The 19,152-nt window shown below is 27.9% G+C and overlaps 1 protein-coding gene across 24 annotated transcripts in view; it reads left to right on the top strand.

The window, feature by feature from the left end:
• LOC145279892 (protein scribble homolog) overlaps positions 1–19,152 on the top strand; it is a 772,271-nt gene that overhangs the window by 360,131 nt on the left and 392,988 nt on the right. For 16 of the 24 annotated variants that reach the window (XM_080131384.1, XM_080131377.1, XM_080131372.1 and 13 more), the window contains exons 13-16: positions 3,943–4,085; positions 10,386–10,499; positions 11,465–11,576; positions 15,001–15,371. In XM_080131384.1, coding sequence (XP_079987510.1) covers positions 3,943–4,085; positions 10,386–10,499; positions 11,465–11,576; positions 15,001–15,371 — 740 coding nt within the window. The remainder of the gene's footprint in view (positions 1–3,942; positions 4,086–10,385; positions 10,500–11,464; positions 11,577–15,000; positions 15,372–19,152) is intronic. The other 8 variants (XM_080131386.1, XM_080131379.1, XM_080131375.1 and 5 more) reach the window with 1 other exon arrangement.

Below are 19,152 nucleotides of genomic sequence, written 5' to 3'. Positions count from 1 at the left end.
ATAGATATTAATTCTAACTGTTGAATGTATCATTGTCTATGTTAATTTTACTAAAAATGCCATAAAGTTGATAATAAATTTGCAGCTTATTTTCAAAAAACATTTTGAACAATATTTTTCTTGTCAAGTTTTCCTAACTTGAACAATCAAGTAACCTTAATTTTACTCTTTTTTGTAGAATCTCTAATTCAAGCTCATTTCAGTTAATTTATGTAAATCAAATTTAATCAAATTTTGTAAACTTGAATTTTAAAATCTTTATTTGTATGGAAATAATATTCTTCTCTATCATTCTTTACTATTTTTTTTTTTTTTTTACTCCTTGTTAATTTTTACTTAACTACAAATGTTATTTAGTTTTCGTATTCCCAACTAGTTCTTTTGAGGATGAGGTCGGCAAACTAATCAAGTATGTGCATATCCATATCTACATACTCTTTATAGTTATGCTCGTGGCTTCAGTGTCGCAGATTGTTAAATATGATATATTCAAATAAAATGCTCATATTTTAGAGAAAAACATAAAACTGGAGAATGAGTTGAGTGACCTTTACATATACAGTTTTTATTGTGCTGTTATAACATTTGATTCATCTTTCAATGTCATATCCAAATATCACTGAAAATTGATAAGATGTGTTTACCAGAACTGATTATGGTATAAATAAAACCCTTTCTTAAAAGTTTTGGAATTTTTGTAGGTTATTTAACAAGGTGATCAGGTCATTTAATTATCTCAATTTGATTTTTGGGGTTTGTTTTACTGTACACATAGATTCGAAAAAGTTGTCACAAAACAAATATAGAACAAATAAATGTTATCAAAGGCAAGATAAGTTACTTTTCTACCTAACTGGATATGTTTTTCGTGTTTTTATTCAATGTAACATGTTTATTCAGCTCTAAAAACATAGTGTTTACCGATGTATTGGAAAATTCAAAATGATGCCCAACACTCTCTTTAAAACTGTAAGTTCAGGAAAAGGTGTTATAAATAATAAACTAGACAAAATACTGTTAGAAATTCGCTCATTATATGTTACCGTGACATAAGTTGACATATATTCAGTGTTTTTTTAATAGTATTTTGTCTAGTTTATTATTTATAACACCTTTTCCCAAACTTACCATGTTAAAGAGAGTGTCGGGCGCCATTTTGAATTTTCCAATACATCGGTAAACACTACATATTTTTCGAGCTGAATAAACGTGTTACATTGAATAAAAACACAAAAAAGGTATCCAGTTTGGTAGAAAAGTAACTTATCTTGCCTTTGATAATATTTATTTATATATTTGTTTTTTGACAACTTTTTCGAATCTATGTGTACAGTAATACAAACCCGCTTTTTGAAATCACACCTACCAAAAGTCTGAAATATAAAAACCGCATCCTGTTTTAATTAGTTTTCTGTTTATTTTTTCATCTTTCATTGTCAAAATATTAAAATATTTTGCCACACTCATAAAAAAAAAATATTTTTTAATTATTTTCAAAACTGAAAGGAATTCATTTTCAAAAATCAATTCTGTTTCATCTGCTTGAATCCATCTTTACACTTAGTGAGTTTAAACACTTGTAACAGTTAAGCTAGGAGTTAATTACACAACATAATACGTATGCATGTGTTTTGTCTTTCGCTTTTTGCTCATGTTTTGTGTGTGTGTGTGTGTGTGTTTTTTTAATGTATTAATTTTCGTATTTTTTAGCATCAGAGATTCCATGAACTAAATTTTAATTTTCAGAATAACTAAACCAGTTTTAATGGCTTGGATTCTACAAAGGACATATAACTAGTATTATTTTGCAATAATGATTTGTATTATGTCATATACATATATAGGTTGTCTGAGCTCTTTAAAAAATAGCTTTTTATCTTTATAGGCTTGATATTACGAGGGGGGTGCAATAAGTAATGCCCCTGACTCACTTCCCATAGCAGTAGAGCAACAAAACTTAGTCTTTCTCTACATAGGAACCACCCAGAGTTATGCATTTCTCCCATCGTTTGATGCAGCTCTGGAGACTGTTTTTGTAGAATACCCTAGGTTGATCCTCCAACCACGACGTGACTTCAGAAATCAAAGCTGCATCATCTGGGAAACGCTTTCCTTTCAAAAACAACTTCATGGCTGGGAAGAGGTGAAAGTCAGAGGGTGCAAGGTCAGGAGAGTAGGGAGGATGGGGGAGGATTTCATAACCACGCGCCCGTGCTTTTGATCTGGCGACATGCTAGTTGTGGACCGGAGCATTGTCCTGCAGGAGGAGGGTACCTTTGCTGATCTTGCTCCACCTCTTGATTTTGATAGCTTCCCTTAATTTCCTCAAAAATGAAGCATAATAGGCTCCTGTAATTGTGGTACCCTATGACAGGAAATCTGTCATCACTACTCCGTCCGTCCTGGTCCCAGAAGACTGTGAGCATGACCTTGCCAGCGGAAGGTTGCACCCTTGCCTTCTTTGGAGGTGCTGAGTCCAAGTGCTTCCACTGCATTGACTGGGCTTTGGTCTCTGGATCATATTGATGGACCCAGGTTTCATCCTGTGTAATCAGTATTTTGACAAATGTTGACTCCTCTTCTTGGCACATTTCCAAATTCATCCTTGAGCACTCGACGCGTTCTCGCTTCTGGAATGGTGTGAGCAACTTGGGAATCCATCTGGCAGACATCTTATGCATATGGTCATGAATGATAGTTTCCATAGACCCTGTACTAATCTTGACATCTTGGGCTATTGGCGAATAGTAATGCGCCGATCTTCAAAAATGGCAGCCTCAACTTGACTGACAGATGTCTCATCAATGGCAGAAGGGGGGGGGCGACCAGGTCTCGGAGCTGTTTCCACATACCTCCAGCCATGTTTGAATTCACGATGCCAGTGTTTTACAAGGCCATATGATGGGCCATTATCACCATAAGTTTCTTTCATTTCATTAAAAGTCTCCTGTGGTGTGCGTCCTTTCAAATACAAAAACCGGATCACTGCTCGACATTCAACAGGCTCCATTTCACACCTGACTCAGTTCAAACACCTGTAAAACAGAAACCACAATTAGTTCAGGGCTGTAATTTGCCATATAACCCGTAGAGATATAAATCATTGCACATGCAAAATTTCAGCTAGATCAGACAACTGGAAGTGTGTCAGGGGCATTACTTATTGCAAGTATATCTAATCATATTTTTTTTATTGTTTTCTCCAAACATGAAATGCATAAAAAAAAAAGTGATTTACAATAAGCAAAATATTTTCTGGTTCTGAACCATCCAACATTCAGCTAATGAAATATTTTCCATGTTCATTTACATGCGTTGAGAAATTTTATTTTATTCTTATAGAAAACAATTTTTATATATAACAATTATTTATCACCAGAAAGATGGCTTAGATTTTCCAGAAAATGTTCTTTGCTTATTCAAATAGAATTTTCATCCAAACTTTCTCTGGGATTAACTGCTAGAATTAATGTATTTTTCTTATTGACAGCATTGAAATGAACTTGTTAAAACCATTTTGATGGTATGTTATCATTCCAAAATAAACATATATCATTAAAATCATTACATCTTCAACAATTAAAATACATTTTGTTTTAGGTTTTTTTCTTCATAATATAACCAAAGTAAGATCTCCATAAAAAAGGAAATCTTCCTTTGGTTGTATTTATGAAGAATTATTTGGGTTAAAATTTAAAGTCAGAAAGAAAAAAGATAAGGGAGAGATTTTTCTGTAATTAATCAAATGACAATTTTTTGTTCACGAAATTTACTTGGTCAGACATTACACGTTGATTATTGTTTACATCAGAAAAGCAATTTTTATTTTTTAAAACAATCATTAAAAAGAAGATTACGGGAACAGAAAAACTATTTTGGAGTCTCTGGTGTTTAAGTGTTGATTTTTGTATGTAGTTACTGATGGTGATGATATCTCTTCAGAAAACCTATTGCGTGACAGCATAGCCACAGACCAGGATAGCCGGTCAAGTTGGCCAGAGCGAAGCCGAGGCAGTGTCGTTCACTTCCCAGAAAGTGAAGGTTCTGAGGATGAAGATAGCCCTTCAGAGGTAAGCACAGATGAGGTCAGTTCATTTTCACTCTCTTTGTGTTTTTGTGTAGTTGCAGCAGTTGTCGGCTATATGCTCAATGTAGCTTTCACTTTAGTGATTTTCTTGCTAAGCTTCTTTGTATCAGTTGTAAAGTCCCCATGAATTTTATCATCCAGGTTTTTGCAACTGCCCAAGCGTTTGGACATTATTATTCAACAATATAGTAAAACGTTTATGAATGTTCAGCATGAACACAAATTCATATTATTTGAATTCTTTAGACTAGTGTTCTCATCTTGAGTATCATTTTCACATTTCAGTCAATGTAACCTTTGACCTTCTTCATGCATATCTTATCAAACAGAATTTCAAACAGAACTCTTTATTTACTTCACAGAGGTAGTATGCTTTCATTCCATCAGTCGTGACTGAATAGAGATCCTAAGTAATTCGCAATTATATTTTTTGATCAGCCACACTAAGGATTGAACCTTCAACCTTCAAGAGAATATCACTTTAAGGATTGAACCTTCAACCTTCAAGAGAATATCACTAAGGATTCAACCTTCAACCTTCAAGAGAATATCACTTTAAGGATTCAACCTTCAAGAGAATATCACTTTTTTACAACTGAATTTTTCCAAGTACTCTAACCACAGCATCACAGGTCCTTGTGAACAATTCTAATATGAATTATAGGAGTCTTGCTGAGTTCAACAAGATACACCTGAAGAAAGTCGGCGGTTATATTGACTGAAACTGTGTGAAAATAACATTCAAGATGAGAACAGTAGTTCAAAGGATCCAAATAATATAACCAATCCTCATCTCAAAAATTAAATAATATAACCAATCCTCATCTCAAAAATTCAGAAAGGTAAACATAGATTATTATAAAAAAAACTTTATACAAAATTAATACTACTATTGGATTCTTTGTCAAATGTTACAAATTTGTTCTTGATCTTGGTTTAGGGGTTTTTCAATTTCATCTAAAGACAGAGATACAGTACATTCATAATTTAGATAACCTGTAATGGTGAAACTTATTGTTTAAATCTTAAATGTATTGTTCTTATGAATCTTGATATTTATACTACATTTCAGTGCATGAACCATTTACTTTTTAATTTATGTATGCTATTGTCTCCTTATTTGAATATGTATGCTGATTTTGTGCGTATACTTACAAAATTCATAGAGCACCTTGAACTCGGTGTTAGTAAGGACAATAGTGCAAAGAAGAATGATGTAAATTGGCATCGTTATTTTGAATTGTGTTCTTGAATATGATTGTCAATTCTTGGCAACTATGCTGTGTGATTGCTGTGCCTAACTCTTTACAGTTTTTGGTTATATTCAAAGAATTTGGTTATATTCAAACAACTGTTTATTAAAATTATTTGAATTACATGTTTATGGTTGTACAGCGGGAACATTTACAACACAAGCTATTAGCAGGAAAATATATCATTAATTAAATAATCAGGAAGTTAATATACACATATTCAATACTTAATTCAGAATTTAACCAAGAATTTCAAACACTTATGAAAAAATCAAGATATTTTGCTGTCAATTAAGCTCTACTGTATAAGAATTAAGTGTATTTTTGATTATGTGAACGATTATTCTTATATTTCTTGTTATATTTATGTTTTACTCAATCTTGCTTCTGATCTTCAAGTGCATCTTTTCAAACATAGAAACCTATACAGAAATGAACTTTTTATTTATTCCATGTAAGTTGTTTTCATTCAGTCAACCATAATCATGTAGAGGTGCCAATTTTATGCTGATTGTAGTTATTATTGCTCATCATAAGAATTGAACCTTATGAAATGCTTCGTTTTTTTTGGTTTGTTTTTTTGTTGTTTTTTTCTTTGGTAAGTGAAGATGAAATCCTTTTAGACTGAAGCAATGTTTATTTTTGTCCCAATCCAATAAAATGAATATGATAACCAACTCCAACAGACATGTAGAATATAATAGCATCATGAGTGTACAACAAGTTGATTACGATAAAATTGATGTAAAATGTTAAATATCGTTTCAGTTTAGTTTTATTCAAATAATGATTCAAACTAAGAGAAAGAAATATTTTTTCATTTTAGTATTTTGTTCTTATTTTCATGCAAACAAAATGTGTTAGAAATTTCCAATTTCATGAATGTCATTTGTGTGTAGTACTGGTAGTCAAATAGTGACTGATTTCTTATTAATCTTCCATCTCCTCATTTGCTGGAAATTCTTTGAATAAATCTTGAAAGGTTGGTTCAAATATATTTGGAAAGTAATTATTGGATTGATAAAGAAAATATAAAAAAAGAAATATTTGCATTTGGTGTTGTTTGCTAACTTTTCTTATGCTCTTTTTTTGGGTGCCTTTGCTTCTCTCCATATTTCCAGTCATATATCATGACATTTTTTTTTATTAATATATCATGACATTTTTTTTATCCATATATCATGACATTTTTTATATCCATATATCATGACATTTTTTATATCCATATATCATGACATTTTTTTTATCCATATATCATGACATTTTTTTCATCAATATATCATGACATTTTTTATATCCATATATCATGACATTTTTTATATCCATATATCATGACATTTTTTTTATCAATATATCATGGAATGTTTTTAATCCATATATCATGACATTTTTTGTATCCATATATCATGACATTTTTTTTTTTATTAATATATCATGACATTTTTTTTTATCCATATATCATGACATTTTTTTTTATCCATATATCATGACATTTTTTTTTATCCATATATCATGACATTTTTTTTTATTAATATATCATGACATTTTTTTTTATTAATATATCATGACATTTTTTTTATCAAAATGTCATGATATATAGATAAAAAAATGTAATGATATATGGATAAAAAAAATGTCATGATATATGGATAAAAAAAAAATGTCATCATATATGTATTAAAAAAATGTCATGATATATTGATAAAAAAAAATGTCATGATATATGGATAAAAAAAATGTCATGATATATGGATAAAAAAAATGTCATAATATATTGATATAAAAAAAAATGTCATGATATATGGATAAAAAAACATGCCATGATATATGGATAAAAAAAATGTCATGATATATGGATAAAAAAACATGCCATTATATATGGATAAAAAAAATGTCATGATATATGGATAAAAAAACATGCCATGATATATGGATAAAAAAAATGTCATGATATATAGATTAACAAAAATGTCATGATATATTAATATAAAAAAAATGTCATGATATATGGATAAAAAAAATGTCATGATATATTAATAAAAAAAAATGCCATGATATATAGATTAAAAAAAATGTCATGATATATGGATAAAAAAAATGTCATGATATATTAATAAAAAAAAATGCCATGATATATAGATTAAAAAAAATGTCATGATATATGGATAAAAAAAATGTCATGATATATTAATAAAAAAAAATGCCATGATATATAGATTAAAAAAAATGTCATGATATATGGATAAAAAAAATGTCATGATATATTAATAAAAAAAAATGCCATGATATATAGATTAAAAAAACATGCCATGATATATGGATAAAAAAAATGTCATGATATATTAATAAAAAAAAATGCCATGATATATAGATTAAAAAAAATGTCATGATATATGGATAAAAAAAATGTCATGATATATTGATAAAAAAAATGTCATGATACATGGATAAAAAAATGTCATGATATATGGATAAAAAAAATGTCATGATATATAGATAAAAAAAATGTCATGATATATGGATAAAAAAAATGTCATGATATATGGATAAAAAAATGTCATGATATATTAATTAAAAAAAATGTCATGATATATAGAATAAAAAAAATGTCATGATATATGGATAAAAAAATTGTCATGATATATTAATAAAAAAAAATGTCATGATATATTAATAAAAAAAAATGTCATGATATATGGATAAAAAAAATGTCATGATATATGGATAAAAAAAATGTCATGATATATTAATAAAAAAAAATGTCATGATATATGGATAAAAAAAATGCCATGATATATTGATAAAAAAAATGTCATGATATATGGATAAAAAAAAATGTCATGATATATGGATAAAAAAATTGTCATGATATATTAATAAAAAAAAATGTCATGATATATAGAATAAAAAAAATGTCATGATATATGGATAAAAAAAATGTCATGATATATTAATAAAAAAAAAATGTCATGATATATGGATAAAAAAAATGCCATGATATATTGATAAAAAAAATGTCATGATATATGGATAAAAAAAAATGTCATGATATATTAATAAAAAAAAAATGTCATGATATATGGATAAAAAAAATGTCATGATATATTAATAAAAAAAAAATGTCATGATATATGGATAAAAAAAATGTCATGATATATTAATAAAAAAAAAATGTCATGATATATGGATAAAAAAAATGCCATGATATATGGATAAAAAAAATGTCATGATATATTAATAAAAAAAAAATGTCATGATATATTAATAAAAAAAAAATGTCATGATATATTAATAAAAAAAAATGTCATGATATATTAATAAAAAAAAAATGTCATTATATATTAATAAAAAAAAATGTCATGATATATTAATAAAAAAAAAATGTCATGATATATGGATAAAAAAAATGTCATGATATATTAATAAAAAAAAAATGTCATGATATATGGATAAAAAAAAATGCCATGATATATGGATAAAAAAATTGTCATGATATATGGATTAAAAACATGCCATGATATATGGATAAAAAAATGTCATGATATATGGATAAAAAAATGTCATGATATATTGATAAATAAAATGTCATGATAGATGGATAAAAAAATGTCATGATATATTGATAAATAAAATGACATGATATATGGAAAAAAAATGTCATGATATATGGAATGTCATGATATATTTATATAAAAATGAAATATATATCATGAAATGTCATGATATATTAATATAAAAAATAATATATAATATAAAAATAATATATAATATAAAAATAATATATCATGAAATGTCATGATATATTAATATAAAAAAAATGCCATGATATATTAATATAAAAAAAATGCCATGATATATAGATTAAAAAAAATGTCATGATATATGGATAAAAAAAAATGTCATGATCTATAGATTAAAAAAAATGTCATGATATATGAATAAAAAAAAAATGTCATGATATATGAATAAAAAAAAAATTTCATGATATATGGATAAAAAAAAAATGTCATGATATATGGATAAAAAAAATGTCATGATATATGGATATAAAAAATGTCATGATATATGGATAAAAAAAATGTCATGATATATGGATACAAAAAATGTCATGATATATGGATAAAAAAAAAATGTCATGATATATGGATAAAAAAAATGTCATGATATATTGATAAAAAAAATGTCATGATATATGGATAAAAAAAATGTCATGATATATGGATAAAAAAAATGTCATGATATATGGATATAAAAAATGTCATGATATATGGATAAAAAAATGTCATGATATATGGATAAAAAAAATGTCATGATATATTGATAAAAAAAATGTCATGATATATGGATATAAAAAAATGTCATGATCTATAGATAAAAAAAATGTCATGGTATATAGATAAAAAAAATGTCATGATATATGGATAAAAAAAATGTCATGGTATATAGATAAAAAAAATGTCATGATCTATAGATAAAAAAAAATGTCATGGTATATAGATAAAAAAAAATGTCATGGTATATAGATAAAAAAAAATGTCATGATATATAGATTAAAAAGAAAAACATTTTTTTTTTATCAATATATCCTGGCATTTTTTACTCATATACTATTACTTTTTTATTGTAGATATAACAATATCCTGTTTTATTAATATTGTTTCTTTTCTATAAACATAATCTTGTTATTACCAAATTAAGAGCAATCACTCAATAAATAAAATAATTGTTTAAATGGGCAATAATTCGCAAAAGCCCAATAGTAATTGTGCTTTTGCAAATTATCACCCATTTAAACAATTTTATTGTTTAAAAACCCAAACTGTCAAAATATCTTTTTCTAAGTAATTATGATTGTCCAATGTAAAAGTTTATTTTTAAAATCAGCTAATCTAAATAATTTGAATCGGTTCATTAGAAAAAAGTATTAGTTATAATATTTACAAAACATAACTCATTTTTTTAATTATATGCAAAAATATTTTTAAAATTAAAAAGTTTGTAAACAACTTAGTAATCACAAACATTCACTTTGAAATATTTTTCAGGGTACAAATTTAAGACGCCATGGTACCCCACATCCTCGTGAATTGAAAACCCGGCATGCTAAACTGCTGAAGAAGGAGATTGATGGACATGTCATTCCGCACGAAGAGAAAAAAGTACAGTTTTTTTTTTATTATTTTATTTTATTTTTTTGTGTATCATATATCGTCCATTATATTTGGGTATTTTGATTTCTATTTTTCTTATCCACAATTCCAATTGGCTGTGAAATCCATTTCTTGTTTTTTTATCTTCAGAGGTGTCATGTATAAATTTCGTAGTTGATTTTTAATAGTAAAATTTCACAATTTTATAGTTGCTATTTATTGCAATTTTTGTTACAAAAAATAAAACTTAGAAATGCATGTGAAGTATAACAAATATTGTGTTTTGTATAACAAAAAATAGGTTACATATTAAACATTTAAGATCAACTGCATACTGCATAATTATGTGTGTGCTTTGTACACAAAATATTTTTTGTTGCATTAGTCCTAAGCTATGGCAGGGGGTTACAATAATGGATTTTTGTTTTCACTAGGCACAATCATAGGTTAAGTTGAGATAAAAACTAAAAGGACAAAGCTTTTTTGAAACTTTGTTAAAATTTATTTTGTTAATGAAAAAGAAAATATCTACAAGTAAAAAGTATTTTTAAATGCATATCATACACATATCCTGTAGATTTATATTTAAATGTTTCCATTAAAACGGTTGTGGAATTACCAATCAAATTAATAGATCTGGTTTATGTTTGGCAACATGTCAAAAAGATTTTTTATTTTCACAGTATTTTATTATTTATAACATTTTGAATTGTATAATTTCTTGTTATATATACATAGCTGAACAGAACAGATTGTAAATTTATATTCCAATGATATTGAAATATTTTTAATGTATAATTAATTTCTATGTTGAGAAACTTTATCTGATTTATTACATATAGTCAACCAGTTGAAGAGTTTGATGATATTTAATTTTTAAATAATTTAAATTCTGATGTTTTTCTCAATAAATTAGTTTTCTTTATCCAAGTTCATTTCAATTGTATTGATTAAACATATTTGCTCTTCTTCAGGATCAATCTTTCATGCCACAACGAGATCCTCGTTGGCTTGAAGAATCTGACGATTCTGCTTATTTGGAAAAGAAAACCGTACAGCCAGCTATGATGACAAAACCTCCCCGGGGTTAGTATTAACATGAAATCACAAAAAGAAAACCTTGTGTGATAGAATAATAATTTTCAGTTTGTTTTTCTTTCATAAGACATGTCTTATGAAAGAAAAACAAACTGAAAATTATTACTTTTTGAAGTATGTATCTATGGCTAGCAAGAGGTTATAACAATAATTTTAATATTATAGTTATATGCATAACATAGACACGTAATTTTAATATTATAGTTATATGCATTACATAGACATATAATTTTAATATTATAGTTATATGCATTAGATGAACATGTAATTTTAATATTATAGTTATATGCATTACATAGACATGTAATTTAATTATTATAGTTATATGCATAACATAGGCATATAATTTTAATATTATAGTTATATGCATTACATAGACATGTAATTTAATTATTATAGTTATATACATAACATAGACATGTAATTTTAATATTATACTTATATACATAACATAGACATGTAATTTTAATATTATAGTTATATACATAACATAGACATATAATTTTAATATTATAGTTATATGCATAACATAGACATGTAATTTTAATATTATAGTTATATGCATTACATAGACATGTAATTTTAATATTATAGTTATATGCATAACATAGACATGTAATTTTAATATTATAGTTATATGCATAACATAGACATGTAATTTTAATATTATAGTTATATGCATTACATAGACATGTAATTTTAATATTATAGTTATATACATAACATAGACATGTAATTTTAATATTATAGTTATATGCATAACATAGACACGTAATTTTAATATTATAGTTATATACATAACATAGACATGTAATTTTAATATTATAGTTATATGCATAACATAGACATATAATTTTAATATTATAGTTATAATGTACGACATAGAGATGTAATTTTTATGTTATAGTTATATGCATTACATAGACTACATAGACATGTACTAGCTGTATTGACCTGGTGTTTATCAGATGTAAAAGAAAAAACTTGTTTATGAATAAATGAAATTGATTTTGATAACTTTAATTACATAAGCTAATTATTTTTTGAAACAGGAATTATTTACAACTTTGTTTTAATACTTGACTAACTGAATAGTAAAAGAAAATAAATAGAAAATGACGTTTTTAGATATGTATTTTGCAGACGTTGAGGAGGATAACTGTTTACATTGTTATTTCCCTTAACTGTCTAAAGTTATTTATAAGCAAGGGAAATGTTTTCTTTGTAAAACTATTTTTTTACAGAAATATTTGAAAGAAAATCAAATATGTTCATGCCAATAACATAGTTCAAATTGAGTATTAACATGCCAGACTGATTGCTATTTTGGTTTGACTTAAAAATTTGATAAATGTTAGATAAAGAAAGAATTTAAATACAAAACTCAATAAACCCATTTCTTCAAATTAAGAAATTAACCTATAAAAAGACTGGCCTTTCAAATCTTAAAAGTAAAAGTTTATTTTAATTGAAAACAAGAACATTTGGCAGATATAACTTAATCTAAGAAGTTCTTTTGTAATATTGCAGAGTGATTAACGGCAAAATCTTTGCTCGTCGTAATTTCACAATTTTGAAAATGATGTTTATCATGTTTTGCATCAAACACTTGATATAGTGTGTGTGTGTGTGTGTGTGTGTGCTTTACGTCTGAACATGTAAAATCTGTTGCCTATGAGGCCAAATTATCTTTTTACTCCTATTATTAGTAAGAAAATAAAAACTTCTAACGTATTTATGAAGTTAAGTTTTTTTTTTTAAGACATCATAAAATAGGAAGTAATTTCAATCAAATCATTCATTTAAAGTAAGACTAATAAAGTGTTGAAATAGAAGTGTACGTAAAAAAAAAAGGCAAAGCAGAGTATGGATAATGTATTCAAAGGTATAAGCAAAAATGAAAAGAATACTATTAAGAGTAAAAGAAATAATGATCATGATCATGGAACAAACATGTAATTTCCTAATGTTTGTTATTGCATTTGGTCACCAATTTAGCATGCGTGCATTAGTGGATATCTGATATCATGACTAGAAAGACATGTATAATGATATGCTAATTATACATCACTCAAAAATACGGAGTGCAGTGGATGAAGAGTATGGATAAACCATTGATGTAATGCTGGTGAAATTCTGTGAAAACTGCAGATTGACTTATGGTGCCACAAAATTGGTTGCATCTATCCAAGAAAAGAAGAGTATTAGTACTGGAGAATTGTGCCATAATAGGAAAATAATAGAATGAATTAGCTGAGTCAACTTTTTGACCTAAAATTGACGTACTTTGCTAGATTTGTCAATCTATTAGTGTCTAAGAAAATTGGTAGATGTTTGACAATAGATCTATTCATTAGAAGAAGGAAAAACTGAGTTTGGAGAAAAACTGCAACAGATTTGTAATGGATATAATCTATTGGCGTTTTCTAATCCTCATCAATTGTGTGTATCACCCATGATTCCTCAAGTTTGCAAGACACAACTTGGTCAATTAGATGAGACTCGCTAACAAAAATATAAATTGCTGACACTATTCTTACTTTCAATTACTTCAAGGAGTTTGAGAAACTGGGGCGCACATTTAAGGTAAATCTGCAAGAATGATTATAGGAAAGTATGTAACATACAAGCTGCATTGGAAGTGAAAAGAGAACAGTTATTGCAAAGAAATAGATACAAAGATTCAAGTGAGTCATACTGGATAAGTTGCTGATCTGTGCAAAGCTGTTTAATGTGGCTTTAATGAAAATGTGAAAAGATGACTTTTATGACAGGTTTATTGCAGTAACTAGTATTAGGTGAGAAGGAATTACTTACTGTGGCAGCAAAATGGAATGGTCGTATTGGAAATGTGGGTGATTGTAAGGGTGTGTATGGAGGAAACAGATATCTTAGTAGGAAAGCAGAAGTAGAAAAACTGCTAAAATATAGTGTTTCCATGAACATGTTCGATACAAACACTATTTTTAAGAAAGGGGAAAGCATCTCATTACATATGGATTTCGTACAGATAAGAGTTAAGTAGATTATCTAAAACAGAAAACTCTTGAGTGGACAAGAAATTGTGATGTAGCATAAACTAATTTGCAATTATACATTGAAGAAAATTGATGAGATAAAGAGAAAATTTAGCGCCAGATGTAGAGGTTGAATAATATAAATTTAGTGACAAAGTAATAGAGAATTCAGTTACGAGATTCAGAAAGTGTAGAAGTTGAGAAATACACTGTTGAGCTCCAAAGCATAGAGTGAAATGAAGTCATCAATTTATTCATCCTCTATTGTTTTAATCTGCAGTTTTTTGTTGTTTTTCTTTAACTAATAAAAGTATCAAAATTTAAAACCTTTTTGGTGTAGCTGTTGGTTACTGTCAGGATTTTGTTTCAACTCTTTTTTTTTTTTTTCTTTGTAGAAAATGATATTCATCAACCACATGTAGCCAATGTTGGTTATCAGCCAACTGTCTCAGCTCCTCCTAAAGATGAAGAAGAACGATTAGAAGAAGAGGAGGAGGAAGAGATGGAGGAAGAGGAAGAAGCAACTCAGCCAGAAGTTGAAGAGACTGAAGAACCATCGAAAGAGACTGAGCCACTTCTATCCTCTCGACTACCATTAAAGCCTCGTCCAACCATTAGTCCCCAGTTAGATTCAGATGAACTAGACATGTCTGTGTCGCTGGATAAATCATTACAGCCAAACGACTCTCTTGATACTGACTGTATTGAGAATGAGCACGAGAATGGGGATATCGGCACTTCTGAAAATGATTATGCAGATGATGAGGTATGGCATTTTTAGTTTTCAATTCTTTCCCTATTTTTGCTTGTTTATGAGAAGCTAATTTTGATGGAAACCTATCATTCTGATATTTTTTTACCAGACAGTGTGTTACATGGAAAAACAGTTCTATAAAATAAAACTTTATTTTTGTTTTTCATTAATATATTTTAAGATGTTTGTAAACATCCTTTTTTAATTCATAAAATGTTATATATTTTTTATTTTATTTATTTTATTTTTTTTATATATTCAATTTTCACCTCAAACAAGGCACAGTGCCACTTTGAAGCAGGGGGCTACTATTAGGGACTTAATTAGCGGGGTCATTATGAAGGGAGATGAGTAGAAAGATGTTTGTTAACATTACACTTGAACTTCTGCATATCATTGCAGTTGGGAAAGCAGAATCCCAGAAGGGAGTTCCAAAGACCCGCAGTTCTGGGGAAGAAACTATTGGAGTAAAAGGCTTTCTTGCACCTAAGGATCTCTACTGTAAAGGGATGAGACTTAGTAGCTTGTCGGGGGTAGTTACGTCGGGGAGGTACAAGTGTTTGCAGTTCGTCAGAGCATTCACCATTAAAGTATTTGTAGAACAGGCAGAGGGATTCAACATCTCGTCGATGGGACAGAGGCTGAAGCCTAGATGACAGTTCAGGACCTATCAGGTTGGCGACTCTCTTTTGAACCCTGTCCATGAGCGAGAGACAAGCAGCAGATGCACCAGCCCAGATGTGACAACAGTACTCCATACATGGGCGAATGGTGGCCTTATAGAGGTATAGGATACTGTCAGGCGTAAGTAGTTTTCTAGCACAGTAGAGGGAGCCAACCTTCCTTGCAGCAGCCTTGGCAATGCTCTCAATGTATCTATTCCAGTTCATATTCCCTGTAAACGTTAGGCCGAGGAGTTTAAAAGAAGTACTTTCAGGCAATGTGTTCTTGGCCATTGCTATTGGTGGTAGAGAAGGTTTCTTGTAGTTATTGAAGGAAACAAGCTTAGTCTTAGCAGCATTGAATGTGACCAACCATTTTTGTCCCCATTCCACTACAGATTGGAGGTCATCCTCTAGTGTTTCTGCCATTTCCTTGGATATGTGTTCATTTGTTTTCCCCTCATATCTGTTATAGAGAGTGGTGTCATCGGCAAATATACCCATCTCCGAAACAATTTTATCAGGGAGGTCATTTATGAATATCAGGAATAATAGAGGTCCAAGGATAGACCCCTGAGGTACTCCCGCATTTATGTCATATTGTTTGGATGTACGGCTGTCAAGGACAACTTTGATTTTTCTATTACTTAAGAAGGATTTAATTACATTATGAATTCTTCCAGTGATTCCATATGATCTAATTTTCCTTAGAAGACCATCGTGCCATACCCTGTCAAAAACCTTAGATATATCAAGGGCCACCGCTCTACCCTCCCCTGTTTTATCCAATGAACAGTATATACGTTCAGAAACTACAGTTAAGATATCTGCTGTTGAACGGGCTTGCCTGTATCCATATTGTTTGTCAGTCAGGAGTTTAGCAGCTGTTAGGTGCTGGACTAGGGCTTGACTAACTAAGGACTTAAATATTTTGGCGAAAAGCGGGAGGAGGCTAATGGGGCGATAATTTAGTGGGTCAGTTTAGGCATTACTTTACAATAAAATGAAATGTCTTCACAATAATTGTTTACATAAAAAAAATAGAAATATTAAAATTGCTGTCTAATAATGTTTCATTGTTTGGCTCAGTGGGAGAAAATAAAATGTTGTTTAGTTCATTAACTCTATGCAATTATTTCCTTTAAAAATATTTACATGTCAAAAGTTGAAATTTTTATTAGCATTCAGTGAAAACCTTCAATAAGTTTGGTTACTTTTTATGATATTACAAACTTTTTTAGAGTGAAATATTTCCCTATATTGTCTATTGGTTGCTTCCAACCAATTATTTTAACTTTTAATCAATGATGAAAAACTTCTACCTCAAAAGTCGGTCTTAAAAATCCTCACTCTGTTAAAATTGCAGACTATTTCGCCACTGCTTTCGATTGATATGTTTTGTGAATGTAGATTTTTAATTAATGAATAGATACTTTCAGATTTTTAAGTTTGATTCCAAACTATGGCCAAGGAATTAACATAATTCTGAACGAAATGTTTTGATTGATGGAAATAAACATTTTATATCATAATTTTTTTAAATTATTTGATTTCACCTGAAATGTTACAATTTATATGCACATACTTAATTCATTAAAAAAAAATAATTCATTAAAAAAAAATACTTAATTCATTAAAAAAAATACTTAATTCATTAAAAAAAAATACTTAATTCATTAAAAAAAATACTTAATTCATTAAAAAAAATACTTAATTCATTAAAAAAAATACTTAATTTATTAAAAACAAATACTTAATTCATTAAAAAAAAATACTTAATTCATTAAAAATAAAAATTGGATAAAAATTAACAATTACTTAAGATGCTTAAATTTAAATCATTAATATTTTATTTTTAGCTTTGAAGTAAAATCTCAATGATAATCTTCACACACACACATTGCCATGAACATTGAGAAACGACAAAAAATTTTTTATTCTCATTCATGGATTGCATATTATGCTATGCTTTCATTAGCGTGGATGCCAGTGTTAACATTACACGTCTGCTGGATGAACTGAAAGTTAACCTAACATCAACCTGAGGTTTTGAATAATAATGGAAAAAGGAAGATAAAGAAGAAATTATCTAAATATCCTCTCTCCCAAATAAAGAAAAGGCTGTTGAGAAAAAAAAAATGAAAGAAAATGGCTAATTCTGGAAAGCAATTCAACTGCATTCTACATTAATTTATCTAATTTGTAAGTGATTATGCATCCTGTATTTCTTTTGCAAATTTTCTATTTATAAACATCCATTGTAATTACTATAATCCACTATTTGCTTGTTGTTCAAGCATTGACTAAAAAATTCAAAATAAAATAAGGGGTTCATAAAGTTATAGTTTAGTTTTTATTATCCTTTTTATATATCTGTAGATATGTATGAGATAGAGAGTGATCTAATTTGAAGAAATTGTATTTAAGGTAATTAACATAATCCAGTGTTTGTTTTATAAAAATATAAACATTCACTGTTTTGATAAAAGAATATATTTATAACTAACTTGGAAAATGTCCATTGCTTTAATACTTTAAAGTACAGTGAACTTTATGGGACCCATAAGCAAAAGAAAATCTTTTTTTTTTCACGAATATATGCTATGTGGCATGTATTTGATGTGTGAATGTAGTATTTATTAAGCTGATAAATTAAGAAATTATAAATAATTAGCATTTGCTTAAAGTCGAATAATAAGCTTTTATGTTAGAAAATGTGAATGATTATTACATATTTGAACATCTGTAGAAGTTAGAGACAGTAAAGTGAAAATTATTACACTACAAAATATTTGAATCCAATGATTTGAGTAGTGGTTAGAAAACTTGTGACTGACAGAGGAGTATCTTCTCCAACTATCTTTGATAACTTCATCAAAATAAAACTATTGGTTAGATTAAATATAAAAAGAAAACTATTTATTGGAAATAAAAATATTTTTTTATCAAAACATTGAGAAATATGTGCACCAATGTGTTATATAGTAGGAAGATTCTTTCATGAAGCTATATTCATCAATTAAATAGAGGGCAATGAAAATTTTCATAAAGATTTTAATGTCTTCAAGCTTAAAAAAAACATTAAACATTTTCATATTAATCAAAACATCTTAAGTTTTTTGTAATTGTTA

This window comes from Euprymna scolopes, chromosome 7 (assembly GCF_053919585.1).
Source record: "Euprymna scolopes isolate OS-2025 chromosome 7, ASM5391958v1, whole genome shotgun sequence".
In the NCBI taxonomy this organism is placed as follows: domain Eukaryota; kingdom Metazoa; phylum Mollusca; class Cephalopoda; order Sepiida; family Sepiolidae; genus Euprymna; species Euprymna scolopes.
The sequence above is the reverse complement of the archived record's forward strand: the minus strand, read 5'-3'. Positions and strand labels throughout refer to the sequence as shown.